At 39.0% G+C, this 24,406-nt stretch overlaps 1 protein-coding gene across 2 annotated transcripts in view; it reads left to right on the top strand.

The window, feature by feature from the left end:
• Positions 1–24,406, top strand: part of slc30a6 (solute carrier family 30 member 6) — a 174,064-nt gene that overhangs the window by 21,093 nt on the left and 128,565 nt on the right. For both annotated transcript variants that reach the window (XM_073050547.1, XM_073050546.1), the window contains exons 3-4: positions 8,305–8,391; positions 8,907–8,991. In XM_073050547.1, coding sequence (XP_072906648.1) covers positions 8,305–8,391; positions 8,907–8,991 — 172 coding nt within the window. The remainder of the gene's footprint in view (positions 1–8,304; positions 8,392–8,906; positions 8,992–24,406) is intronic.

Here is a 24,406-nt window from a genome sequence, read left to right as displayed (position 1 = left end):
GAGGAGTAAAAATCTTTGTTATGTCTCCGTCTATGTGTGCAAAGTACAATTTAGAGTAATTTGTAAAAAAAAAGTATGTACAACAGGACAGTCAATATAACATAGAAATACAATGGTATCATCATGAATTAATCAGTCTGATGACCTGGTGGAAGAAGCTGTCCTGGAGCCTGTTGGTCCTGGCTTTTATGCTGTGGTACCATTTCCGGATGTGGTGACTCGGGTCCCCAATGATCCTTCAGACCCTTTTTGCGCACCTGTCTCTGTAAATGTCCTGATTAGTGGGAAGTTCACATCTGCAGATGCATTGGGCTGTCTGCACCATTCTCTGCAGTGTCCTCCAATTGAGAGAAGTACAGTTACCATACCAGGCAGTGATGCAGCCAGTCAGAATGCTCTCAATTGTGCCTCTGTAGAAAGTTCTTAAGATTTGGGGACCCATGCCAAACTTCTTCAACTGTTTGAGGTGAAAGAGGCGCTGTTGTGCTTTTTTCACCACACAGCTAGTAAATACAGACCACATGAGATCGTAGGTGATGTGTATGCCAAGGAACTTAAAGCTGTTCACCCTCCCAGCCCCAAATCCATTGGTGTTAATAGAGATTAGTCTGTCTCCATTCCTCCTGTAGTCCACAACTAGTCTTTTGTTTTTGTGACATCAGTGGAGAGGTTGTTTCTTGATACCACTGTGTCAGAGTGATGACTTCTTCACTGTAGGCTGCCTTGTTATTGTTTGAAATAAGGTCAATCAATGTAGCATCATCAGCAAATTTAATTAGCAGATTGGAGCTGTGGGTGGCGACACAGTCATGGGTATACAAAGAGTAAAGGAGGGGGCTTAGGACACAGCCCTGAGGGGCACCTGTGTTGAGAGACAGAGGTGAGGGAGCCCACTCTTACCACCTGCCGGCAATCTGACAAGAAACCCAGCTACACAAGGCAGGGAAGTCTCTGAGCTTCTTGTCGAGCCTGGAGGGAATTATGGTGTTGAATGCTGAACTGAAAATCATAGGCCATCATTTTCCCTATGCATCCTGTAGGTTTGTACTTTATCATTAAAGCATGAAATTATATCATTTCAATTATTTAATCTCTTTTAAATCTTTGAACCATACAAAGATCTTTCTATATTGGAAGGGTTATTAAGTTCAAAACTCTTCTTGATGAGAAGCAAAGTGTAAACAATCCCCCCAGACAATAGCAGTCAAAATATTACAGCTTCTGTTTGCTGTAAAATTGAATAATTTGTGTCAGCCCTTGCTAGAGGGAAAGGGCATGTAAACTGACAACAAAATAGCTAGTCTAAGTATAGCAAACTGAAATGTCACTGAAAAATCTCCATTACCGGTATTGACTGCATGGAATCTTGCTTGTACATGTTGTCTAATGGACTTCAGAACTGTTTGACTTTAATGGATACAGTGTTCTGTTTTAGTAGGATAATATTTCAGTTAATGACCATGATTTATCTTGCCTTCTAGTAATCTGTCCGGTTGGTATAGGTTTTCAGTAATAAGTGAATGTGCAATTTGTAATCTGGAAAACTCTGAATTCTGGAAAGTGTGCATTCAAATGTTCCATATATGTCAGCACGTTATGATCAAATGAGACATAATTGAACTTAATCTTATTAAGGTCTGATAACATCATAAGAGTTCACCTGTCAGTTCATTGAAACAAAAAATGTTTTACTGTATTAACAAATGGATTTTTTTCAGTCATTTTACCCATTTTTTTTGTATAGGTGAGTGAAGGAGAAATAATGAGCAAGTTTTCAGATGATACAAAAATTAATGGTGTTGTGGACACATCACAATTCAAGGTTGTTTAACATAATTTCCAGGACACAAGTGTAAAGGAAAACAAAAGTATTGTTACTCCGGATCTGATTTATTACACAAAAAAAACACAAAGATAAGGAGCACAATAATTTAAAAAACACAATAATTATAAATATATTAGATAGCTTAAGTACATTGATTGTCTATAAAGTGACACCAATGCCCAGAAATGGTGAACACTACAGAAAGTGGTGGATATACCCTAATCCATCACAGGCAAAGCCCTCCCACCACCTCCCCATACAATCAGACAGTTCAAATAAATGACATAAGACAGAAACATAAAAAACATAGAAAACATACAGCACAGTACAGGCCCTTCAGCCCACAAAGCTGTGCCGAACATGTCCCTACCTTAGAACTACCTAGGCTTTACCCATATCCCTCTATTTTTCTAAGCTCCATGTAGCCATCCAGGAGTTTTTTAAAAGACGCTATCGTTTCTGCCTCCACCACTGCCGCCAGCAGCCCATTTCACGCATTCACCACTCTCTGCGTTTTAAAAAAAAACAACTTATCCCTGACATCTCCTCTGTACCTACTTCCAAGCACCTTAAAACTATACCCTCTCGTTCTAGCCAATTCAGCCCTAGGGAAAATCCTCTGACTATCCACACGATCAGTGCCTCTCATTATCTTGTACACCTCTGTTAGGTCACCTCTCATCCTCCGTCATTCCAAAGAGGAATGGCTGAGTTCACTCAACCTATTCTCATAAGGCATGCTCCCCAATCTAGGCAACATCCTTGTAAATCTCCTCTGTATCTCCTCTATGGTTTCCACGTCCGTGGTGAGACGGCACCAGCAACCAATGCGTCTAACAGCAACGTCCTGCAGACAGTTCATAAAATTACTACTACTGCTTCTTTAAATATATTTCTGCTACTGATCTGTGCAACTGAACCCTGTAATTTACATTTTGTTTGTGTTTTTGGGTGACTGAGCGATCTTGGTCTTTTGCGCTTCCCGAGGGAATTCGACTTGAGATCTAGGTTGGGAACTGCGTGTGCTGCTTAGTGGCAGAGGCCAAACCGATGATTGGCTCCAATTCTTGACCAACTTTTGGATTCAAGCGTTGAGCAAGATTGAAATCACCGAGGGTGAGAGAGGAAGACCGTCTGCATGCACTTGACTGGTCTCCCTCTACCTTTCAGTTGCTGCTGCTGGAGGAAGGTGCCAGAGTCTTGGGTCTCTGTTTGATTGGCAGGGTTTGTGGATTGGACTCGTCTTTAAAGGACTCTGCAGTTCATGTTATATGTTTCTGATTTCTGGTTACTCCATTTTTTTTATTGCTCTTTTGCGCAATTTTGATCAGGGCGGACTGGCTCTGTGGGCTGCAGACAATGTACAACACAGCGCTAAATTGATCTGAACTAAACTGAGCATTCCTAGGCTGTTCCAAGGACTCTGTGGTTTGGTGTTTATTATTCTGTGTTATTCACTCGTTTATTGCCATTTGCACAATTTGTTTTGTGTGTGTTGCGTGTTTGTTTTCTTTGAATGGGTTCCATGGTGTTTCGTGGTTGTATACTGCATAAATACTTTGATAATAAATGTATTTTGGATCTTTGAATACTAAATCTCCTGAAACTCCGAATGAAGTTGAGCTCCTGGAGTGCCTTCATTAAAATGGAATCAATATTGTGGGCCCAGGACAGATCCTCTGATATATTAATAACAAGGAGCTTGAAATTACTCACCCTTTCCATCGCTGATCCCTCAAAGGGACTGGTATATGTTTTCCCAACTTCCCCTTCCTAAATTCCATAATCAGTTTCTTGGTCTTGCTGATGTTGAGTTGTGACATGACTCGACCAGCAGATTTATTTCATTCCTCTCCATCTGAGATTCTGCCTACAGCATTAGGACCATTGGCAAATTTATAGATGATGTTTGAGCTGCAGTGTAGCTACACAGTGTAGAAAGAGTGGAGCACTGAGCTAATTACTTAACCTTAAGGTGCACCTTTGTTGATTGTCATGAGGAGGAGATGCTGTCACAAATCCATACCGACTGTGGTCTCCCGATGAGGAAGTCAAGGATCCTGTATAAATGCCCAGGTTTTGAAGTTTATCACTTGATAGAGTGATTGATTCTGGATGTTGTTGCCAGAGGAGGTGGTGGAATCAGATTCAGTTACTATATTTAAGAGTTTAGGCAGTTAAATCAAAGTTCAAAGTAATTTTATTATCAAAGTAACATACAGTGACTATAAAAATTATTCACTCCCCCTCCCTTGGAAGTTTTCATGTTTTATTATTTTACAACATTGAGTCATAGTGAATTTAATTTGGCTTTTTTTGACACTGATCTTTTGTGTCAAAGTGAAAATAGATCTGTACAAAGTGATCTAAATAAATTACAAATATAAAACACAAAATACTTGATTGCGTAAGTATTCACCCCCTTTAATATGACACACCAAAGCATCACTAGTACTGCCAATTGGTTTTTGATGTCACACAATTAGTTAAATGGAGATCACTTGTGTACAGTCAAAAGATTGTAGTAAAAATACACCTGTATCCGGAAGGTCCAGCTACTGGTGAGTCAGTACCTTGGCAAAAATGACACCATGAAGACGAAAGAGCACTCCAAGCAACTTCTGCAAAAAGGTTATTGAAAAGCACAAGTCATCAGATGGATACAAGAAAATTTCCAAGTCACTGAATATCCCTTGTAGTGGAGTACAGTTAAGTCAGTCATCAAGAAAGGGAAAGAATATGGCACAGCTGTTAATCTGCCTAGAGCAGACCTTCCTCAAAAACTGAGTGACTGTGCAAGAAGGGGACTAATGAGGGAGGCCACCAAGAGATCCAAACCACTATTTGAAAAAAAAACTCACATGAAATCTCAGCTTGTGTTTGCCAGAAGACATGTGAGAGACTCTGAAGTCAGCTGGAAAAACGTTCTATGGTCTGATGAAACCAAAATTGAGCTTTTTGCCCATTAGCCTAAATGCTATGTTTGGCGTAAGCCAAACACCGCACATCATCAAAACCACAGCATGCCTACCATGAAGCATGCTGGTGGCTGCATCATGCTGTAGGGATGCTTCACTGTAGCAGACCCTGGAAGGCTTATGAAGTAGAGGGTAAAATGAATGCAGCAAAATACAGAGAAATCCTGGAGGAAAACCTGCTGCAGTTTGCAAAAGAACTATGACTTGAGAAGATTTGTTTTTCAGCAAGACAATGACCCCAAGCATAAAGCCAAAACTGTATAGGAATGGCTTAAGTACAGCAAAGTTATTTTCCTGGAGTGAGTGGCCAAGTCAAGAGTCCAGACCTCAATCCAATTGAGAATTTGTGGCTGGACTTGAAAAGGGCTGTTCACTCACGATTCCCAATGTAATCTGACAGAGCTTGAAGCACTTTTGTAGAGGAATAGGGAAATATTGCAGTATCCAGATGTGCAAAGCTGATGGAGACCTATCCACACAGACTCAAGGCTGTGATTGCTGCCAAATGTGCATCTACTGAATACTGACTTGAAGGGGGTGAAAATTATGCAATCAATTATTTTATGTTTAATAATTGTAAAAATTTAGACCAGATTGTAGAAATTTGTTTCACTTTGACTGGAAAGAGTCTTTTCTATTGATCAGTGTCAAAAGAGCCGAATTAATTCCGTTGAAAACATGAAAACTTAAAAGGGGAGTGAATACTTTTTATAGGCAGGTATGTCACCATCTACAACCCTGAATGCAGTTCTACTGTAGGAAAATGAGGTAGGTGAAGGGGTCTATTTTTGTGCTGTACAAGTCTGACTTGGGTTTTTCATGTGGAGGCATCAGTAAGAAGGAAATTTCGTCACATTGTATTTCATTGTTTTTACGGGGTTTATTTAAATGTTTCATTTTAGTCTCTGAATGGGTATAATGTATTTTAATGCTAATTTTCTGAAAATTTAGAGGTTGAACATGCTATTCTTTCTGACATCCAAGAGCAGTGTCTTTTACTTAAGAGTTAATTACGGTACATCTCTAGTAAGGTAATATAGAAAATAATGAATAACCAGCAGGATTACATAAGTGACCTGTATGGAAAAAAATGTTTGCGTGTAATCATCACGTATTGGAATCTTGCTGCTGATTAATAGGTACACCGAGGATACAAGTCCCCATTAAATCAAAAAGGATCTACTGCTTTCCCGGCTTATGCATATGATGAATACACTCTTCTCAGGCTTCCAGCTGGACACAGCTATCAATTATAACCAACATTTCGACGACAAACTCTACCATCTTCAGATCTGCTGAATTCCTCCAACATTCAGATGAAGATATCAGAGTTTGTCGTCAAAATGTCACTTATAATACCTGTACCCGGCTGGAAGCCTGAGAAGTATCTCCCACCAAATCATTTATGTTATCACAACAGAAGCCAGTATAATATTTTTCCTCAGTTTTATTAAAATAGTGATTGAAGTATTTGGGTGATAATCTGTTGTGCTATTATTAATAAAACTGAAATGGATTTATCATACCAAAGACCCGATACTCTTATCTGTGAATAACCTAATTTTTAAATCACCAATACAGACAAATATCTAGTCAATTTCTTTATAATAACACAAGAAATTCTGCAGATATTGGAAATCATAACCACACATACACAATATGCTGGAGGAACTCAGCAAATCAAGCAGCATCCATGGAAATGAAAAAGAAGTCAATGTTTCAGACTGAGAACTTTCTTCAGGACAGAAGTGGGCAAGTTGCCAGAATAAAAAGGTGGGGGAGGGGAAGCTGAAAGATGATAGGTGAAGCCAGGTGGGTAGGAAAAGTAAAGGACTGGAGATGAAAGAATCTAATAGGAAAGGAGAGTGGACCTTAGGAGAAAGGGAAGGAGGAGGGGCACCAGTGGGAAGTGAGAAGAGTTAAGAGGTCAGAGTGGGGAATAGAAGAAGAGGGAACTTTTTTGACCAGAAGGAGAATTCAATATTCATACCATCAGGTTGGAGGCTACCCAGATGGAATATAAAGTGTTGCTCCTCCACCCTGAAGGTGGCCTCATCATAGCACAAGAGGAGGCCATAGACCGACATATCAGAATGGGAATGGGAATTTTTCTGCAGGGATCACTCTCTTCGTGATTCTCTTGTCTATTCATCTCTCCCCACTAATCTCCCTCCTAGCAAGCGGCCAAAGTGCTACACCTGTCCATTCACCACCTCCCTCACTTCAACTCAGGGCTCCAAACAATCCTTCCAGGTGAGGCAATACTTCATCTGCAAATCTGCTGGAGTCACCTGTTGTGTCCATCACATCTGATGCGGCCTCCTGTACATTGGTGATATTATATTAATCAAACATAATGATTTTTAAACCTGTGATAAAATCTTTGAAAACTTTATCTGCACTTTTTATATTTATTTTGAATTTGCTGATCAGATTTTTCTACCTCAACTTCGCTGAGAGATTATGTGCAAAGTAGAAGAAACCTTGAATTTATTTTTATATATGGCTGACTTCGCTGCATAAGGAATTACTTTCTCTGGAATACCAAGCTGTGTTAGCAGACAGTAGCAAACAATGCTAACCTTCTATACCATGCTAGTTTGAGATGATGTGGTTCATTACCTTTTGGGGTGGGGGGTATGTTCATTTATATAATATTGGTTAATCTGTTTTATATTGATGAATGAGTGTGTTAAGAGCTCTCTGGAATATTGTCATGAGAACATCAGACCCACCTAAATAAATGAATCTCCATTTAATACCCCTGAAAATTAATACCACTAGAACAGTAAACTAGCACCCTAGGTATGGTGGTAAAATGAGTTATATTCACTTTTATTAAAATAGATTGAATAAAACAGGCTACTCAGGCCACCATGTACACACAGACCAGTGGAAATCCACCTGTATTTTACCCACTTGGCCTGTACCCTTCTATGACTGGATAACTTATGTGCTCATCTATACACCTAAGTGTTCTTAGCAACTCTGCTTCCACCTCTCATCTCTGTCAGTGCATTCTGGGTATTTGCCACTGTCTAGTTGAACAAGTCCCACTGAGATCCCCTCTAAACCTAGTGCTTCTCCCTCCCCCCTTCTTTCTTCCAAGGCCTTCTATCCACACCTATCAGACTCCCCCTTCTCCAGCCCTGTATCTCTTTCACCCATCAACTTCCCAGCTATTTACTTCATCCCTCCCACTTATGGTTTCACCTGTCACCTTGTGTTTCTCTCTCCCCTCCTCCACCTTCTAAATCTACCCCTCATCTTTTTTTCTACAGTCCTCCTGAAGGCTCTCAGCAACAAAACGTCACCTGTACTTTTTTTCCATGGATGCTGCCTGGCCTGCTGAGTTGCTCCAGCATTTTGTGTCTGTTGCTTAGATTTCCAACATCTGCAGATTCTCTCTTGTTTCCCCTATAAATATATTATATCCCGCCTTCAATTTGTGATATACTTGAAGTTTTAAGTAAACTTGTTTTCCTGTAATTTTCCTTTCAGGGAACTATTCATCCATTCCGCAAAACTCACAGGTCTCTAGGTGGAAGGTTTACTCAGGAGTTCTTGCTGGTTGCAGCTGACAGGAGGGTAAGTACACCCGGAGTCTTTGCATTACAAAAGAAAATAGCTGTGTTACTTTGGATCTGCTGATCTCTTGCACAACTCCTATGGTTACATAACTTTTTTTAGCTAATCAAATGAAGTGTAGCTTGGTTAATGGATAATTTTGAAGGTACTGAGTTCTAATCAGCTGGAAGTTCCTTAAGTCACATCTTGGTCACTTCAGTATTCCCACTGAATGCCGTTAGTAATGGAATAAGATCCATCAACCACTACTCTGTCTTCTATGGGCAAGCCAATTCTGAATCCAAATTGTCACGTCATTCCTCTTCCTAGTGATTGTCTTGCTCTTGATGTGTGTGAAGCTGTATTGGAACATGAATATTCTAACACATCATTCTCATGCCTTTTCAATGCCACATGAATTTGTTGGCTATTTCAATCCATGCTCATATGAAATAGCAGGATTAGTATTCCTTTCATTCAAAATGACTTGGTGTAGAAGTTGCAATGCTGTTAATGCAGTTGTTTTTACTTTGCAGTCTTGGAAAATCTTGCTGTTTGGCTTATTGAACTTGATTTGCACTGGCTTTCTACTGATGTGGTGCAGTTCCACGAATAGTATGGGTAGGTGTGAACTTCCGTTATTTGCTGATTGGTTGCATTTGATTTTAAAAAAAGTTTGATGTGTCATCTCATCCAATTGATCAGTCTCCATATGTCAGCTTGAGTTTTACTGTATGTTAGAATATCTCTATGAACCCAGCTACACAGTTACTAATGGGAATAAACTAGATTATTGTTTTGCTTCCCCAGCTGACATAGTGAGACTAGACTTAGTCGTGTATTGTTCTTTTACTGTAGCTGGATCAGATCAAGAATTCAATAAATATTTCAGATGTTTTTTTACCTGTATTTGTCCTAGAATCTTCTCTGTTTATTATGATTGTCATGAATTGGTCTGTATTCTATTTGCCTTTAAGATTTGGCTTCAACATTTGCAAGTTAAATATTTAGACTGGGAAACACTGAAGTAAACAGGTTGAATCTTAAGATCTAGGTGAAAGTAATACTATATTTCACAAATGCAACACAAATAATTGAAGTATTCCTGGTGTTGACCATTGGAGCAAGCCTGCTTTTTGTGTGTCACCAATTGTGCATTTTAAAATATTGTTGCATTTTCAGTGCAAAGAGTATATAATCACGATAGACAGGTCTTGCCAGTTCATTAAATCTATTGATTAAATTAATCTCTGCCTCCAGAATTCACCACAAATGCATTCTTTTATTCAAATATTTCCCATGTATTCTTGGTCAAAGGGGTCAATGCTGTCATCAGTTTTGCAGGCTTGGCAAGAGTTTTTTCTAGTCCTTTTTTAATTAGAACTTTTTATGTATTGTGAACATTTATTCCTTTATTGTTCTGTTATTAATTCCTTGAAAAATGCCTTTCTTTTTGGTAATCCAAATTATGTTAAACACTTTCAGAGTGCTCCAGTTGAATGTTCTTAGAAATCCTTTATGTGATGTGCACAAGAAGTAGGGAAACTTTTGCATTTCCTGTGCTCTCCGCCCCAGAAAAAAAAATTGTAAGAATAAACTTGGCTTTTTCTAGGGAAATCCTGATTCTTGCCATTGATTTATGCTCATTTTAAATTTGGGCTCTGACTGATGTGTAAGAGGAAAAATACCTGGGTATAAATTTGCATTTACAAAGCTTTTGGATCAGTTTACATTTCTCATTTGGTAAATTAGAGTTCAAACACCAAACCTTTACACACAGGTTTGGCAGGGAAAGTAAAATGTATCTTACTGTTCTCAACCCCCATCTGAATCTAGATTGTTACTTCTGAGGTAAAGAAAGGGCTGGGGTGCTTTAGCTCTGATATAGATCCATTACCTTGCGAGGTAAGTTGAAAACCTGTTTTGTTGCAAAATTGATTTTTTTTATCATAAGGGCTTTGTTCACCAGAAATTGGATAAATTGTGACTGTCGAAAATTTGGCAAATAACCAAATAAACAATTGACTTGTAGTTTTTTTTTAACTAGGATACTTTACATAGCATATAACTTGTTTTTTATATACTTGTATAATAAACTTTGAAAAGTTGATTTATAATTGAACAATAAAGACCAGTGCTGCAATCGTTAAACTTGCTACTAGTCTAGGTAGCATTGAAATTCATTTTCATATCAAAATAACAATATTGTTTAAGCTGTGATACTAATTGTGGCCCTGATACGTTGGCAAGAGTGACCTGTGAAATGGTTTTTGTTGATTCAAGAAAGTCTTGGATTTAGCAGCACATCACTAATAGTTAAAAGTAAAGGCTTATGGAGAGAGGAACAATAGAAAGATGATCCAGAGAATGGAAATAAGTTTTTAAAACTAATCTCAAGCATAGGTTTTTTCCTCAATATCTTCTTTAAATCAGCTTGATGTCTTGAATTGTTTTCTGTAAAATGACTTTAAGGATGAAGGAACTATCAAAGTTCAGAAGATTGGTTATCTTGGCTATTGGCTATTGTCTATCAGAAGTGGGTAGGAGTAAAAATGATCTCTGTTATATTCTGTCTTTTGGGTAGTTTGATTGGCACCCGTTTCATCAAATCATAAAATCTTGACTTTTTAAAGTAATATTAATATTTTGGGTATCTACTGTCTTTTTGCTGGGCAAGATTGAACTGTGCAAAGCTGAGAGAGTAGACTTAATATTAGTGTCTTTTACCTAGGATACAGTAGTGAAGTTGTAGACACTGAAAAGAAGAAATAATAGAGCATAGGCCACTATTCATGATTATGTCCATTTTTATATAGTGTATATTCTATATTTTAAATATGCACGCATCTGCCCTGTTGCACCATCCCGCCATTTTCAACTCTTTGACTGCAAAATCTCTTAATCTAGGATTTCTTTCCAAAAGTTCAATTCAGTGAGGTTCTTTGCCTGTGCCATTGTTCTTTTGTTGTGTAATATCAGCTATAATTTTTTGGGTTCTCAGCTCTTTTTTTTAAGGAGCTTTCATAGCGTTTGCCTTCTAGACTATGTAATGTTCCATAGAGTAGAAACTCCAAAGGTGGAACATAACTGCCGTATAATATTTGGTGAAAAGGGAGTCAATGAAGTTATTGTCTGTTTTTTCTTTTGTTTATAACATAATGAAGTATGGAAATGTGATCCTGGTGAATATGTGTCTTATGAAGTAGAGAGTGATTTTCATTAATTGGCTGTTTTATTTTCTGCTTGATGGGTCAAAAGAATCAAAACCAGTCTTATAAACAAGTGGCGGAGCTGTTATTATACAATTATGTTAGTGGGAGATGCATTAAAAATACGAACAGAAAACTCCAGGGGTGAGAACATTAAGCATTGAACCCTCCAGAGATGGCGCAGGTGTGTTAGACTTAATGAGATTCCGCCTAATAATCCTTTAAAGGTGTTTTAAAAAGTAATTTAAATGGAAAGCCAAGAAATAAAAATACTACATATATCGGTGTACTTGATATTTACAATATTTATCTCTGGTTGTGCTCTGTTAATGTAATTAGTGTCCTTTTCAGAAGCCCTGCAACAATGTTTGCTTTAAATTGAATCATGAAAGGTTTTTCTCAATCCCTCAAGCTCAATTAAACTTGTTATGAATAATTAAGATACAAACATATTTTTGTCTTAATTTTAACGATGTGTATTACAGGAAGGTTGTAAAGAATCCTTAAATCAATATGATTGAAGGTACTGAAATAATCAGATGTCAGGACCATAATTAATATGACCAGTAGGCTGCTTCTTAGCTTGACTTCAGACAAAGTTGTGCAGCTTATAGAACCTGATAAGGGCTGTATGTTTAAAAATGTAAGCCATTAGTGTGGACTTAATACTGTAGAATGCTCAATTGAAATGAATGGCCTATTAAAGGAAGTAAGAACTTGGATACATGCTTATTAATATGTTCTGATGGAAAGCTGCTAGGTTAAAAAAGAAAAACGCTGCTCCATTTAGAAACACTTCTACTACTACAGGATCAACAGATGTACGTACTTCAGACAAAAGTAATAAGTTTAATTAGGTAATTAACTAAACACAGTGTGAATGTTGATTAGGTGTTCCATGAACAAAACAAATGATTGAATTTGGCATAGCTTCCTACTGTTGCCATACAAAGGATAATCCTAAGAGGCATTTCACCTTCACACAACTTCACATTAGAGGTTGCTTTCTACTAGCACATTTATAAATTACTAAAATCCACTTCTCCCTGTCTAGCAGGATTGGTTTACAGAAAGGCGTACATTCATTGTACCTTCCATCTTGAAAATGTGTTTCCATGTTCACATCAAGAAGTGGAGTTTTATTGCCACAGTTTATTTATGAGGGTCTTCTAACCAATTGTGCTCCAGCTACTGAAAGCTCAAGCCTTGACTTATCAGTCATTGAATGATGACAGTCTCCTGATGTTGCAGTTAGGAGATAGGGTGATGGGAATGGGTGAGGTAAGTAAATTAGAGGTGGCAGAGATCTTTACCTTCCTGATGGGGATGAGTGAACACATAACTTTAAGCCTGTGACACTGAGTTATTGTTGATAATTAACCAGATCACTAATGGAGTCTAAAAGAGAAAATCTCTCTTTGGAGTCGCCTTTGCATTTGTCTCCACTCAACTCTGAACAATCTTGACAGGCAGTACACAATCCACTGGTGGTCCAGTTTGGACAAGTGCTGGAGAGTTTGTGTTCTCTACCTGGAACCTGTGGGCTTCTAGTAGATTGACATCCAGTAGTGCCCTTTTGCACACTTGAACCATATTTCCTCCAACTTGCTTTAAGCCACCTGTATGTAGAGTGTGGTGTGTCTCAAAGTAATTATGTGCTTCTTTTGGCTTGAATTAATGGGGAGGGGGAGAGAGAGAGAGAGAATGAGAACTGAACACCACTCTACTCCCTTTGCAGTTTTTGCTCATTTCTTTCTCAATTCCTGTTAAAACTTGTTTACATTTACATCATTTATTATTATATTGTAATTTGCCCTTCACTGTGCCTATTGTCTTGTTTATTAATTATTGTACTGTCTTGCACTGTTTTTTGCTCTTTATGTAGTCCCATGTAGGTCTGAACTCTAATGTAGTTTTGTGTTGTTTCATGTAGCACCATGGTCCTGGAGGAACGTTGTTTTGTTTTTACTGTGTACTGTACCAGCAGTTATGGTTGAAATGACAATAAAAGCGACTTGACTTGGCTTGATAAAGTTAAATCGATGAAGCTGATATGCTCCTTCGAGCAGAAAAGGTTAAGGGTAGATTTGATCGACATTCAAAGTATGATTAGACAATAAAGTGTGAGTACCAGTGGCCACAAAGTTCATAAGGTGGAATCTGGTTTTAAAATGACAGTATTCATTGGATTTATTATCTGGTATTCACTACCTGGAGTGATAGTGGGTACAATTTGTTATTGACTTCAATAGATAATTGGGTAGACAGGTGAAGAAAAATTATTTTCAGATTGAGCAAAGCAATGGGAATGTTCTTTCCATGTTCTTTTAGAATAATAGAGCATGGAAAGAGGCCTAAACAAAAGAGATTCTGCAGCATCTGGAAATTCAGAACAACACACACAAAATGCTGCAGGATCTCAACAAGTCAGGCAGCATATATGGAGAGGGATAAATTTGATATTTTGGGCAAAGATCCTTTACCATAATAATTAAGTTTCAGATTAATTTACTGCTAATTCAGAATGTCTGCTGAAATTGAAAGAAATGCTGTCAGTGGAGCATTGTTATCAAAATTGAATGATTCTAGTGGATGTACCGTCAGTAGAGGTGTTTGAGGGGAAATATAATCCCTACTTTTGGAATGATATGGGTGATAAGTTAGTGTTTTACGAGGGAGGGAGTTTGGGGCATGGGGTTTCATGTTCTAGCTGCTGTTTTCCAGGTGGACGATCTGTTAGTTTTTGTGCAAAGGAGGGGTTTGGGGTTTAAGACAATAAGACCATAAGATATAGCAGCAGAAGTAGACCATTCAGCCTATCGAGTCTGCTCCACCATTCAATCATGGGCTGATCCAATTCCACCAGTCATCCCCACTCCCCTGCCTTCTCCCCATGCCCTTTGATGCCCTGGCTAATCAAGAACCTATCTCTGCCTTAAATGCACCCCTTGACATGGCCTCCACAGCCGCACGTAGCAACAAATTCCACGGATTTGCCACCCTCTGACTAAATAATTTCTCCGCATCTCTCTTCTAAATGGACGTCCTTCAATCCTGAAGTCATGCCCTCTTGTACTAGAATCCCCTACCACGGGAAATAATTTTGCCATATCTAATCTGTTCAGGCCTTTAAGCATTTGAAATGTTTCTATGAGATCCCCCTCATTCTCCTGAACTCCAGGGAATACAACCCTGGAGTTGCCAGACGTTTCTCATATGGTAACCCTTTCATTCCTGGAATCATTCTCGCTAATCTTCTCTGAACCCTCTCCAATATCAGTATATGCTTTCTAAAATAAAATTACCCGCTGCAAGCTCTATCAGCCTTCCTCACTGTCGACTAAACACCCAATCTTGGTGTCCCAGTATAAAGATACACGGTGTTATTCAAGAAGAGACATTTTTGCTGCTATTTGATTGATTAAAAGGTTCTTGAAGCTACAGGTTTGGCACATGCATCAGGCAGCAGGTGAAATGTAGTGTATTGAGCAAAGGTGGTGACACATGGCACAGCGAAAACAAACAGATAGTGAAGAATGGCCTTTGGCCTTCTGAGGAAAAACTCATGGTTTATTGGGCAGTATTGATCCCTGCTCTCCATTTCACTCTTGTACATGGAGGCCGGTGACCAGTGGTGTGCCTAAGGGATCTGTTCTGGGACCCCTACTCTTCGTGATTTTTTTAAATGACCTGAATGAGGAAGTGGAGCGATGGGTTAGTAAATTTGCTGATGACACAAAGGTTGGGGGTGTTGTGGATAGTGTGGAGGGCTGTGAGAGGTTGATAGGATGCAAAACTGGGCTGAGAAGTGGCAGATGGAGTTCAACCTAGATAAGTGTGAGGTCAAATATTTTGGTAGGTCAAATATTTTGGTAGGTCAAATATGATGGCAGAATATAGTATTAATGGCAAGACTCTTGGCAGTGTGGAGGATCAGAGGGATCTTGGGGTCCGAATCCATAGGACTCTCAAAGCTGCTGCGCACGTTGACTCTGTGGTTAAGAAGACATGCAGTGCATTGGCCTTCATCAATTGTGAGATTCAGTTTAGGAGCCGAGAGGTAATATTGCAGCTATATAGGACCTTGGTCAGACCCCACTTGGAGTACTGTGCTCAGTTCTGGTTGCCTCACTACAGGAAGGATGTGGAAACTATAGAAAAAGGTGTACAAGATAATGAGAGGCATTGATCGTATGGATAGTCAGAGGCTTTTTCTCAGGGCTGAAATGGCTAGCACAAGAGGGCATAGTTTTAAGATGCTTGGAAGTAGGCACAGAGGAGATGTCAGGGGTAAGTTTTTTACGCAGAGTGGTGAGTGCATAGAATGGGCTGGCGGTGGTGGAGGCAGAAACAATAGGGTCTTCTAAGAGACTCCTGAATGGATACATGGAACTTAGAAAAATAGAGGGTATGGGTAAGCCTAGGTAGTTCTAAGGTGAGGACATGTTCGGCACAGCTTTGAGGGTCGAAGGGCCTGTATTGTGCTGTAGGTTTTCTATGTTTCTATCTTTATATTGGCCTCAACACTAGGCCAATATCCTCAACACTGAGATCTAATAACATTCATTTTTGCTGGGGCAGGCCACACTTTCTGAAATAGGCACCTTATTCCAAACTCTGCTACATACAAGATTACAAAATGAATGGAGAAAAATTAAAAGATGCTCTCAAGATTTTCAAGTGCAGCATGCCTTCGGATCTCTGGGAATATTTGTCAGTGGAAAAGAAGCATTTGAGATAACTCTGACTTCCAAGACTCCATGTGTCCACAGCTTATAGAGGATTCAACACACCTACTACTTTTCTGAAGTCATTATGGCTTGGTTATTTAAAGGCTTATTAGTGGAGTGATGATTCAGCAGCAACAGGAAACAGCATAAATCTGTATCTGAAGTTTAAGAGACTACTAGATAGGTATATGGAGGAATTTAAGGTGGGGGGTTATATGGGAGGCAGGTTTTGAGAGTCAGCACAACATTGTGGGCTGAAGGGCCTGTAATGTCTTGTACTATTCTGTGTTCTATCTCTAAAATTATACTTGGCTAAATCTTACATATGAAGAATCAGAAGTAATCTTTCATCAACTTGCCCCTTACACAAGAGGAAGTTACTGAATGCAGACACTACAAGGAGCCTGAAGACACACACTCAACATTATAAGAGCAGCATCTACTCATATTGCTATCAGTTTTCTGAAATGGTCTTGAACGTTACATCACTATTTTGCAAGTCAAAAGCAAAAGATTCTGTAGATACTGGAAATCCAAAGCAACACACACAAAAAGCTAGAGGAACTAAGGAGGTCAGGCAGCATCTTGACCTATCAGCTCTCAGCTTACTTCATTCCCCCTGCCCCCCAATATGGCTTTAGCTGTCACCTCTAGCTTGCCCCCTTCCTCTACCGCCCACTTATTATTCTTGCTTCTAAGCCTTCCTTTCTAGTTTTGATGAAGGATCTCGAAACAACGTCAACTACTTATTCATTTCCATGGATGCTGCCTGACCTGCTGAGTTCTTCCAGCATTCTGTTTGGGTTGCCCACTATTTTGCACACTTTGCACTTTTAAAAATACTATTTTAACTTAAATTTTATTTATTGAAGTGCACTCTTGCTGCAAAACAATGGAATTTGCTACATATGTCAGTGATAATAAACCTGATTCTATGTTGCTACCTTGTATAAAATTTACTGTTGAATCATTCTGCGTTCATCTCAGCAGCAAAAAGTAAACCCATTCCACCTAACAGCTTTTTTGAAGGCAAGGCAATATAATTAGGTTGCTAATACTGTAAATTTAATATCACAGAATTACTTATAATTGAATTATTAGTACTGGTAGCTGCAGCCCTGTATAGAAATGAAAGAACATAGGTAGTTAAGTCGCTCTTTGCTAGAACAATGGATGTGGAAAATGCTTGTAGATATAAAGCAGATAGAAATAGCACAAAATTAATTTAATGATCTTGAAATGCCCACATTTTGAACAGCCCAAGGACCAACAATGTGACAAGCCACAATCTAATAGTCTGAAGAGCTTGTTTTCAAAAGAACAGTTGGCACCCAATTCAGAACCATTAACCAGTAACCACAGTCGTTAATCCCAAGAGATCTTGTATAAAAGAGCATCTATTATATGATCTCGTAATGGTTACCTGCAACACGTGTACGTGATCCTTTTTGACTTTTGATTTCAATCAGCTATTGACACTTCATCACTGAGGAATGTTGCGGTGTAAGAGGGAAGATTGTTCAAGAATTGAGAAGTGAAACAAAATTCTAGAAGAACATCTATACAACCCTGAAAACAAGATTATACAAAAAAGTAATTTCCACCTTCAACTAGATGTATTTTACTTTCTTGGGCTTGAATATTCATCAAAAATTACACATTCACTTCAACATGGACAAGCCTGTCACATTGTCTCAAAAACTATCTTTAGTAAACTTTCTCTGAACTGCTTCCAGTGTACTTGCATCCCTCCCAAAATATGGGAGCAAATAATGTACACTGTGTTGCAATGTGAAGTCAAAACTACCTCGCATAATTGAAGCAAATCCTCTCAGGTTCTGTATTCAATCTCCCTACCAATACTCAAAGCTGTCTTTGAGTTTTCCTAATTACTTGGAGTACCTTTGCAATTTGGAGCTCTGCAGACTTTCACTGTTTAGACTGTTTCATCATTTTTCTGCCAATGTGGACAGTTTCATATGTTTGCATGTTATACTGTACTTCATTTGCCAGTATTTTGTACACTGGCTTAGCCTATCATATTTCTTTGTAGCTTCATTGTGTCAACTTCACAACTTTATTTTCCCACCTTTGAATCATTTAATACGACTCTACAGAGTTAAAATGGTAATATATGCAACCAACACAGCAGGGGAAGCAATTTAATAAGTTGCCAGTTTTGTTAATCTGATCCTTTATTTGTGAAGCCTAGTTTTCGTATAGATTCTACTCGCATCTTTTTGGGAATTGGGTATTTGATCCCCTAGGTGTCTCTGTTCATCCATGTCCATTATTGTTTTTCCTTGTGCTTCTTCTTAACATTGTTCACATTACATTTGACCTAAACATGTTATCATGTTTTTTTTTCACTTTTATTGTATATCCTTTGATTTTGCAGTGTTCAAATTTATTTCAGCAGATTTTTATGTTTTATTCCCATACCTAGATTTGAAATAACTAGATTCTGGGAACCAATGTGGACCAGCACTGACCTCTGTTGTACATCATCCCATTATTACAATTCAGCTGTTAATCTAGCTGCTGATTTGCAGTCTGTTCGTGTTTTTTTTGATGCAGGCAAATGTCTTGTACTACAGACTTTCAACTTTCAAGTTTCTTGCTTACTACTTTATCAATTTCCATGTACCGTCTATCCATTGCCTTCAGATCATCCATCTAGTTCTTAAGCCTCTGAATTGAAATATGTCAGTTATTCATCCAATTTATACTAGCTCTTATTGATTGACCAGTACGTTTTCAAATTCTTTTGAATTGTATTGCAAGTTTTGGTTTGTGTAAACACTCGGAATTCAGTGAACAGGAACTACTTTGTACTTAGTTATCCTTCACTCCAGCCCAGATTTTTGTTATTACTTTATTATGTGAATTGAAAATATGTGGAAAAAAATCTGACCTGTCGTCTCATGTTTTCATTCAGCACATTAAAGGATGTGCCATCAAATACAGGTAATTTGTCCACCTCATACTCTGCTGTTTTCTTTTTATCTCTCTGAATGTACTTTTTTAAATAAACTAAGCTTGATCAGTCATTCTGTGTCTCATGTTAAACCTGTAATGTTTGCAAACTCTGATTCAAAAATACATGCTTGCTAATTTTGTTTTTACCTCCAGCCCCCTCTAACAGATTAGGAGGTAGGGGTGGAGGTAATTGTTCAACAAAGCCTTGTGAAGAGCAGAAATTTTTATCCCCATTTGAGCCAGTAATGCCCAGTAGTGCTTGTATCATTTATGTAAGGGATTAATCCTCCTGGGAAAGTGACCTCAGCTTCAGACTGTAATACGAGTTTGAGTTCTGACAGCTCCTCATTCCCATTCATTAATTGCCATTTAGTTACTCTAATGTCTTTAGTCTACTCTGACATCTGTGGTACTGAATTACAGAAATTGCAGCAAGATTCTTATTAATCATAAAAGTTTTTGACAGATTTGATTTAAAGATAAAGAAAAACTACATTAAAATTTTATTTGAATTATGTCCATTATGTTTTATCTGCATTTCTGTAGTGCTCAAGACATTCTGCAAGTTTTGATGCTGTTACAGGTATTAAAATGCCACCTAGCTACATGTTTCAAATGTTTAATATGTGGCCCTTTCTGGCTAATTTAAACAGTCATTGTGTATTTTCTTTGTTTAAAAAAAAATATAAAAAATCCCTTCAGTTTTTTTATCCCGGCTTGGTTATACACAAATTATAGCCAATGCCAAGACTTTACAACTTTACCACCACCAGTCAGACAGTTATACCACAAAACAAATGTAAAACTTTGTAATGTTGATTGTGCCTCTGCAAAAAAAACTTAAAATAACAAAGCATTTTAATTTTACGTAAAATCTAACCTAACATCATTCATTAGCCTGATAAATTAATTGAATCATTATTATTTATTTCCAATGCATCTTATCGCTCTAGCCTGGTGGTATCATCTTTGAAATATTTAATTTGTGGCTTTACTGTTGATTGTATTTATTCAGTAGAAAATTAGAATTAATTATACAATTAAATCATTCCATATATTTTGACTACTTTGCCGTGTGGCCAAGTCAGTTCCAAATATTTTCTTTGTTTAGTTACTGCAAATGATTAGTTTGATTTGATTGTGGGTGTTAATTCATAATCGGCATTTGGGATTGATTAGCAAGAGCAAATTAAAAGAAGGCGGGGTGTGTGCAGTGACCATCGTCTACGTGGACAGAATCAGAGTGGTGATCTTGAGGCTTTAGCTCTTCAAGGCTTCCATGAAGGAAAGAAAAGAAAAGCTCTAGGTTACATTTATTTTTCCTTCCCTTCTATATATTTGCTGAGTTACAACATTAGAGATGCCAGGCAGGATAATGGAATGCTCTTCCTACTGGATGTGGAAAGGCAGGGAGACCTCCAGTATCCCTGATGACTACAACTGCAAGTGCATCCAGATGCAGCTTCTAATAATCTGTGTTAAGGAGTTGGAGCTTAAACTGACTGAAATCCAGATCACTCAGGGGGCTGGGGGGTTTTAGAGGGGTGATAGATAGGACAGATCAAGAGGCAGGACATAGGAAGCTGAGCAAAAGTCAGGAAGGGGAAAGGAGTTAAGGAGACAGAGTGCCCCTGTGGTCATTCCTGCAACAACAGGTATATCACTTTGGGTACTGTGGGGGGTTTGACCTAACAGGAAAGTCACAGTGGTCGGACTCTGGCACTGAATCTGGCTCTGCGACTCAGCAGGGGGTGGTAAGAAAAGGCGCGCTGCAGTGATAGTGGACTCGTCAGTTAGGGAAAACAGACAGTAGGTTCAGTGGATGAGAAAGAGATTCCTGGATGGTATTTTGCCTCCTGGGTGCCAGGGAACGGAATATCTCAGATCAAGTCCTCAGCATTCTTAAGTGGAGCCAGAAGTAATTTTCCATGTTGGTACAAATAACATGAGTAGGACGAGTGATGAGGTTCTGCATTGGGAGTTCAGGGAGCTAGGTGCTAAGTTAAAGAGCAGGACCTCTAGGGTTGTGATCTTAGAATTGCTACCCATGCCATGTGCTAGTGAAGCCAGAACTAGGAAGTTTATACAGTTTAACATTTGGCTAAGGAGTTGGTGTAGGAGGGAGGGCAGAAGATTTTTTTTTTATCACTGGGCTCTCTTCCAGGGAAGGTGGGACCTATACACCTTCCCCTTATTTCTACTTGCTGCCAACTGCCTGTCAGCCATTCCTCTATCCATGCCAGTGCATTTCCTGTAAAACCATAAAACTTTATCTTAAGCGGCCTCATGTGAGGCACTTTATCAAATCTTAAGTAAATGCAGAGGTTGCGCCGTTGATCTGTTGGTATTAAATTAAATCATTAGAAAGAGGTGACATTGGGTTGGTAGGTGTTGAATTGTTGTGGATAGAACTGAGGAACTGCAAGGGTAAAAAGACTAATGGAAATTGTATACAGGAGGGGGAATCTCTAGAATGCCTGTGATATAGTTTTTTAGAGCAGCTCATGGTTGAGCCCGCTATTCTGGATTGGGTATTGTGCAATGAACTGGAATTGATTAGAGTTTAAGGCAAAAAAACTGTTAGGGGAAAGTGACCATAATATGATCAAATTCACCATGAAATTTGAGAAGGAAAGGCTGAAGTTGAATGTAGCAGTATTACAGTGAAGTAAAGAGAATTACAGAGGCATGAGAGAGAAGCTGGCCAGAATTGATTGGAAAAGAACACTATCAGGGATGATTGCAGAGCAGTAATGGCTGGAATTTCTGGAAGGCACAGGACATACATCCCAAAGAGGAAGAAGTATTCTAAAGGAAAGATCTGTGTCTAGCAAGACAAGTCAAAGCCAAAGAAAGGGCATATAATAGAGCGAAATTAGTGGGAAGCAAGACGATTGGAAAGCTTTTAAGAATCAATAGAAGGCAATGTAAAAAAGTCATTAAGAAGGTGAAGATGGGATATGAAAGTAAACTAGACAATAATATTAGAGTATACCAAAAGTTTCTTCAGATACAAAAAATGTAAAAGAGAGGTCAGAGTGGATATTAGATCACTAGAAAACGATGGTGGAGATGTAGTAATGGGGGACAAGGAAATGACAGACAAACTGAATAAGTATTTTGCATCAGTCTTCACTGTTGAAGACACCTGGTGGAAGTTCCAAGTGTCAGGAGTTATGAAGTGTGTGAAGTTATCATAACTAGAGAGAAGGCTCTTGGGGAAACTGAAAGGTCTGAAGGTAGATTAGTCACCTGGACCAGATAGTATGAATCCCAGGATTCTGAAAGAAGTGGCTGAAGAGATTGTGGAGGCATTAGTAATGATCTTTCAAGAATCACTAGGTTCTGGGACAGCTCCGGAAGACTGGAAAATTGCAATTGTCACTTCAGTCTTCAGAAGAAAGGAAACTTTAGGCCATTTAGTTTGACCTCAATGGTTAGGAAGATGTTGGAATCAATTATTAAGGATGAGGTCTCAGGGTACTTGGAGGCACATGATGTGTGGTGGAGAGCATATTGACTGGTTGCATATGGAAACACCAGTGCCCTTGAATGGAAAAGTCTAGAGAAAGCAGAAGATATGCCAGTCCATCACAGGTAAAGCCCTCGCTACCATTGAGCACATCTACATGTCCCAGGAAAGCAGCATAAATCATCAAGGACTCCCAACATCTAGGCTATGCTCTCTTCTAGCTGCTGCCATCAGGAAGGAGGAACAGGAGCTTCAGGACCTATACTATCAGGTTCAGGAATAGTTAAGATGGTGCTGGTGAATCACAATGATGTGTTGCAGGCTGCTTACAAGTTCTAAATATAATTTTGAATTACTCTCGCTGCAATCTGCAGCCTGTAATTTCCCTTTAAGCAAAGTATTTTTGAACTTTTAATGAACTAACAATTTCACGATCAAAAGGACTCAGCAGACTTAACTCTCAAGCATGCAAGTATGGCAGCTTTAAGCGGACGAAGGTACATTGCCATGGCCAGAAGAGAGGGGGGAGGAATGGATACCAATCCAGCCTGAAACACCGAGGAATGAATCTCCCTCTACCCAGCATCCTGTTAGCAAGTGTGCAGTCGCTGGAGAACAAGACTGATGACCTGAGGGCAAGAATACTGTTTTGGTGAGGAATGAGGAATTGCTGTGTTCTGTGTTTCATGAATACATGGCTCACTCTGTACACACCAGATATGTTGGTAAAATCCGAGGGCTTCTCAATAAGCCTGATGGACCAGACTGCTAATTCAGAGAAGGCAAAAGGTACGACTCTTTGTTTCATGGTTGACTGCTTGGGGTACTTAGAGCAGCACTCTTGTTCCCCCAACCTTGAACTTCTGATAATTAAGTGCTGACCGTTCTACTTACCAAGAGTTCTTCTCCATAATCCTGACTGCCAAAAGCAGATACTAAACAACTTGAGGTCCTCAAAAAAATGACAGTTGACTGTTGCTCCTTAGTGGGGTCCTCTTCAAGGGGTAAGAATGAGGAGGTGTCTGAGTTGTCACCTGGTCTCAACAAGGCAGAGATCAGTCCACCAAACTACTATAGAACCCACTTCTCTGCAGGTTTGATGGTGAGGTGATTATTAATGCAGAGAGAATAGAGAGCAGTGCATTTGGAAAGAGTGATGTTTGAAATGGACAAAGGAGTGGTAAAGTTGAGATGATTGATGTCTTAGCAGTTAGCAATGAAAAGATCCAGAGCAGGCAGAAGACCAGAGCGGGGCCTCCAGGAAGAGGAGGGGAGTTGAAGACAGGAGAAGGGGATCATCAGTGCAGGCTGGAGAGTCCTTGCCAAAAAAGTAGGCTCGGAGATGAAGATGGCAGAAGAAGACCTTAGCGTCATGGTGGGCTCGGAACTCACTGAGATGTTGGCTCAGTCCCCATGAAGAGTTTCAGCCGGAACTGTAAACCATTTTCATTTTTCTACAGATTTTGCATGGCCTGCTGAGTTCCTCCAGCATTTTGTGTGTGGATTGATGTTTTGAATGCTATAATTAGCAAACAAGAAACAACCTACCCCAATACTTTTCAAATCGTAGTCGGACTCTTCAGTCAGGCTTGTTTGAAGAAATCTTTGGCCAATTATCATCATCATATCACCTGCAGCACTTGGAG

This window comes from Hemitrygon akajei, chromosome 7 (assembly GCF_048418815.1).
Source record: "Hemitrygon akajei chromosome 7, sHemAka1.3, whole genome shotgun sequence".
NCBI lineage: Eukaryota > Metazoa > Chordata > Chondrichthyes > Myliobatiformes > Dasyatidae > Hemitrygon > Hemitrygon akajei.
The sequence above is the reverse complement of the archived record's forward strand: the minus strand, read 5'-3'. Positions and strand labels throughout refer to the sequence as shown.